The 5,479-nt window shown below is 41.0% G+C and overlaps 1 protein-coding gene across 1 annotated transcript in view; it reads left to right on the top strand.

The window, feature by feature from the left end:
* LOC109302355 (nectin-3-like) overlaps positions 1-5,479 on the top strand; it is a gene marked incomplete at its 5' end in the record, with an annotated part of 185,294 nt that overhangs the window by 71,731 nt on the left and 108,084 nt on the right. The window contains one exon of the mRNA XM_019523914.1: positions 3,009-3,347. Coding sequence (XP_019379459.1) covers positions 3,009-3,347 — 339 coding nt within the window. The remainder of the gene's footprint in view (positions 1-3,008; positions 3,348-5,479) is intronic.

Raw genomic sequence — 5,479 nt, 5'->3', positions numbered from 1 at the left:
GGGGGCAAGGGGCTGCTGACCCTGCCATGAGCTCCGTCTGGGTGGAGGCCTCAGAAGAGCCCATGTCAGGCGGCAGCACCAGGGGAGGGCCCCTGGCAGCTGTGCTCCACGTCTGCATCATGTGTGCAGAGCTGCGCCTACTGCTTTTGCTCGCTGGAGGTGCCGCTCTGGGCAGCTACCTTGTGCCTACCTTACGCAAACGCCGGCGTGCCCTTACAGAGCGTGCCTGTTTGCACGCACTGTTCGCACGAAGCTCGGGAGCGCAGCTCCCTGTCAGGCAAGCTAAGAGGGCTCTGAAGGGCTTCCCTCCAGATCCTCCTCAGCTGTGCTGTACCCTCTGCCCTACTTACCTTAGGGGGAATCAGGTGTTGCTGCCCCCACTGCTATCTCCTCTGCAGCTGCTGCCTCCGCTGCCAAGGTAAGAGGGTACGTGTGTGTGTGGCACACGTGTGCCCTGCTCCCTCAGCTCCTGTTCCCCAATAGGCACTGTTTTTTTTCTTAATACTTAATTCAATATGAAATTATTCATATAATTAGTATGTAGAAATTCTTGGAATAGAAAAATAAGACAAAACATTTTTGCAGTAGTTTAGTTTCAAAGACTAGATCTATAACTAAAAACTGACTTTGGCAACAGGATCTAAGAATGGGAATTTACAGGAAAGCTAGTTTTTTTGAGAAATAGTTAAATATGGTATTTTTTTTATTGTCTCAATTTACTGCTAATGGCTGGAGTAACATGCTACTTAATCTTTCGTAGACTTCTTTAGTATTTTGATGGCTAGCTTTTAAAGAGCATATATGATCAGAATTATTTTCCATGTTGCATAATTCTTCAGAGATGAAGAAATGCAACAATTCATGTTTGTGTTACTTCACAATCAGAAATTGTAGCCTGACTGCAGTTATTGCCTATGATTTCACTGGGATATACAGGACTTAGCCACTATCATGTGGGGTACTTGATTACTTGTGACTGAATCTGCTTCTGTGTAGGGGAAGCTGTTGCAAACTGCTCAAGGGAAGAATTTGAACTCCACTTAATATCCAGTTAGTTGGTACTGGTTATTTGTTCATACCACACATGCAGTTCCTCCCCCTCCCTCTGCCCCCAAATCAGCTGTTAAAAATTGGCATGTACATTTTAAGTAAGGAAGTATGGTTATGGCAACTTGTGGGCTAAGTACAGACGGTCAAAAATCCTGAGGCTGAATCAATTCATTCTTCACGGGTTAGTCTAAACTGTGCAAATTGAACTGATAAGCAAGGGAACAGACATTCACTTTTGATTCCAGAAGTGCAGACAGGCCAGAAGCGGGTGGGGGGGGCACTAGGACATGCCTACCCGCTTGGTTGGAGCAGATAGCTTGGGCTAAGGCTAGCTCACCCACCCTGCAATGTGGGGCTTGCAGGGGAGAAGCTGTAAAGCATCGTGGGATGCTGAGGGACTGTAAGTTGACTTGAATCTGGAGGGGATCTGGGACAAGTTCAATAAATCAACTTAACGTGAATCAGTGAAGTCTGATATTGCATCCATCTAGGTTTACCTTAAACCAATTTCAGCTATTTTGGAAATCGTTTGTGCGCTGAACTTCTGTTGTGTTACCAATTTGAACCAGTTTCTAATCCCTTAGGCTGGTTTTTGTGTATTTTCTGTCCCTACCCCCTGAAGCTCGGCCCTCTGCTGGAGAGAAAAGAGAAAATAACACAAATGCTGCATAAGAGGCCACATACTAAGCCCTCAGGGCTCCCTAGCTGCTGACTATACACACTTTTTCTTTTTCCTAGCAGAGGCTCATACTGCAAAATCTGTTTTTTCTAAAGCAGAGTTGAGTCTTGGGTACCAGGCTGCAGACTAAATCACAGGTGGGCTCTCAGTTAGTTAATTCTGTAAGGGCTGCTGGCTAGGATCAGGCCCTCAGTTGACCTGGCAGGTACTGCCAGCTGCCCATCCAGCTCAGCTCAAGGGGCAAAGAGGGGTTGGGCATCCTGGCTCAGCCAGCAGCACCTGCAACTTCTTGCAGCTAGGGTTTAATAAAGCAGCCACATTATTTTGCTGTCCTTGCTACTGCAGCTGTCTGATTTCCCGCCCCCAGGAAAATACTGTACTTAAACCTTTTCTTGAAAATACTATTTTTTCTTCATTCTACCTTCAGTCTACATTTTTCTTCATTCTACCTCTCCAGAACAATGTATAACTTATTTGAAGGCATGTTGTATGTGATAAATACCAGTTGGAATGAATCTCGGAATTTTTAAATGTAAAGTGTGTGGTTTGTGTAAGAGTTTTTACTGTTTTTCAGACTGATCTGTATATAAGCATATTAAGCCAGTTGTGCTTGCCTTTGCTGTCGGAGAAAAATGATAGGCAAACCTGTTCTAAACAATGTTTAATACAGATACTAAGCTGTTCTAGTATGTCTAAAGAAATTAATAAAAACAATTGAAAGAGCTTTTTGGGGGGTAAGTGCAGTTAACTATAATTATGTGAGGGTTAATAGTGTGTATGTGTATGTGTATATGTATATGTATATATATATATGTATATAAAGGTCAAATAATTTGAAGGCTGGAAACCAAGGAAACATTGTCTTCATTTTGACTATCCCATCCTTTGTGACTTCTTTGTAAATTTGACTTGAGCTGTGTGCTGCAACTACTTGAATAAATAGGAGAAAAGCCCGCAGGAGTTGTGTAGTTGCAGATAGTTTATCTAACTAGCTTTGGAATAGTAAGATGGTTTGTAACTCGGATAAGGTAAATGTAAAATTCCAAGCAAAAGGTTTGAAGCTGTAGATGTAAATCATAAGTATGATAGTAAATTGTCTACCAAGCAAAACTAGAAGTCTGCTTTAATCTTTATACCCAATTTATTAAAATAGCAAACAAAATAATCAGAAGTATACTGACTGAAATAATGAGAGAGAAAAATGAGTGAAACTTTTTATTATCCTATTTGCTTGCATTGTGTAATTCAACTATCATTTTATTTGTATGTCTTTCTTTAGGTGCCTTAGCTGGACCGATTGTTGATCCACATGTAACAGCAGTCTGGGGGAAGAATGTCACGTTAAAATGCATAGTTGATATAAATGAAACAATAACACAAATCTCATGGGAGAAGATGCATGGTAAAAGTGCACAAACTGTTGTTGTTCATCATCCTGAATATGGGTTTTCTGTTCAAAGAGAATACCATGGAAGAGTGTCATTTAAAAACTCTTCACTTATTGATGCAACAATCAGCCTAAACAATGTGAGCTTCTCTGATGCAGGAGAGTATATATGCAAAGCAGTTACATTCCCACTAGGAAATGCACAGTCATCAACAACTGTAACTGTATTCGGTAAGTTCATAGCTTTTTAAAAAAAAGAGGACTGATCTAATGAATATAAATGAGGGAAACTATGTAGCTAGAAAGTAGGGGTACACCTATTTTTTTAAAAAAATGTTTTTGGTATACTGATGGTCAATTTTAATAACCAGCCATATAGGCCGATACTAACTTAATAGCTGATATGCAGCCTGGCAGCTTGGAGAGCAGCATCTGGCTGGTAAGTCTGTGTGGGGGAAGGGACTTGGGGGGAGGGAAGGTACGTGGGGGGTGGGTGCAGATTTAGTCCCCCACGGTGAGGGCGGGAGTGCCCAGCCAAGGCGGCCACTTCCTCTCCTAGTTGTGCATCTATTTGATAAGCTGGGTATCAACCCTGATCCAACTATATCTAGTAGATATTTGCTTTCTTTTAGACCTGTACATTACAAATTCAGTACCCTTTAGTATCAGTTATCCCACAGAGAAAATATTTTACTTATTACTCCAAAAAGCCTTAGATTAGACTACCTCCCTGGTGATGCTTCTTCCATTTCAAATCACTATTGTTTGGGATGGGTTCACATATGCACCTGTTTAAGCAGGGCAATATACGTAGCCATCTCAAACATGAATTTTTAGTGATTGCTCCTTTTTGTGAAAACTTATTGTCTGATTCAAGTCAAAATTTATAAAACATGAAATTACAAGTTTACCCAAAATCATGGTTCATACAAACAAAAATGATTTAAAGATAAACATGGCATAATATTCAGCTACCAAAGGAGATCGAAGGCTATATTTCATAGATTTCATAGAGTTCTAGGGTCAGGAGGGACATATTAGATCATAGAGTCCAACCGCCTGCTCTGGGCAGGAAAGATCACTGGGGCAAGTAACCCCAGCCAGGTATTTGTCAAATAGGGGAAAGCACCACCTCCTTTGGAAGCCCATTCCATATTTAAAAAAAAAAAATCTCTGTGTAACACTCAATCACCCCAAAACACTCCTACTTTTGGGGTGAATTTATAATACTAAGTTAAACAGGATTGTGAAAAAAATAGGTTCTGAAGCTTGTTTTTCATGTTAGAAAACTTGAGCCATGTGTGATGAGAAGAAATCAACCTGAAAAAGCAGGTCTAATAACAGAGGCGCTACTTCATGGTCAGGGCAGCTAGGGTCTGGAACCAACTCCCAAGAGAAGTGGTGCATGCTCCTACTCTGGGGGTTTTTAAGAGGAGGTTAGATGAACACCTTGCTGGGGTCGTTTGACCCCAGTACTCTTTCCTGCCATGGCAGGGGGTCGGACTAGATGAACTACTCAGGTCCCTTCTGACCCTAGAAACTATGAAACAGAGAACCTTATCTTTTTCTGTAGATCAGTTTTAAAATTTTGGAGGATTTTTTTGACAACTAAAGTGGTTAAGAGCAGAAATTTAGGTGACAGCTTTTTAAAAGTAGTTGAGTAAAACCAATTAACGGGTGTAATGGTATAATAGCCTTTAGTAGCAGTTGCAGACACTACCTGTGAGGGAAAGTGCTCTACTACTAACGCTTCTGAACACTGAACCTACAGAGCTTCACTAATCCTTAAACGTGGATTTAGGCTAAGGGATAGTTATTTATCAAGAGCAATTGATGTGGTTGCAGCATAATTCCAGCTTCTGATTCTGGTCCACAGCTTCAAAACACTTTAACTTTTTTCCTTACTTAATGGCATAAAGAATGGTCAGCACAAGCATCAATCAGTCATCACCTCTGACCCTACAGTCAGTCAACCATGATTTAGCTGCCCATGTGGTTATTGGGCACTTCTCAACCATTTTCAAACTGGGCATGGTCACTGTGCCTGAAACCTATACCAATGGGGCCTTCACAATGACAACCAATGCCTGTATGGACAAGTTCAGTCCATGTCTACATTGTTGACTTTTTTACAATGGTACCTGATGGCCTTCAGGCTCTTCAAACTGGTGATGACGTCACCTTAAGATGGCTGAAACAATATGCCGAAACTGCGTACACTAAATAAATAAGAAAGCCATCCAGCAGACTATTTTGGGGGGAAGATGTAAAAAAATAAATAAATAAAACTGACCCAACTTTTAGACAAAAGTTTAACAAGTCAGTAATAATAATTAAAAAAAAAAAAAAAAAAAATTGCTAAG

The sequence above is a fragment of the Gavialis gangeticus genome, unplaced genomic scaffold (genome assembly GCF_001723915.1).
Source record: "Gavialis gangeticus isolate Ggan-Ray unplaced genomic scaffold, GavGan_comp1, whole genome shotgun sequence".
Classification (NCBI taxonomy): Eukaryota; Metazoa; Chordata; order Crocodylia; family Gavialidae; genus Gavialis; species Gavialis gangeticus.
This window is presented reverse-complemented; position numbering and strand designations above follow the sequence as displayed.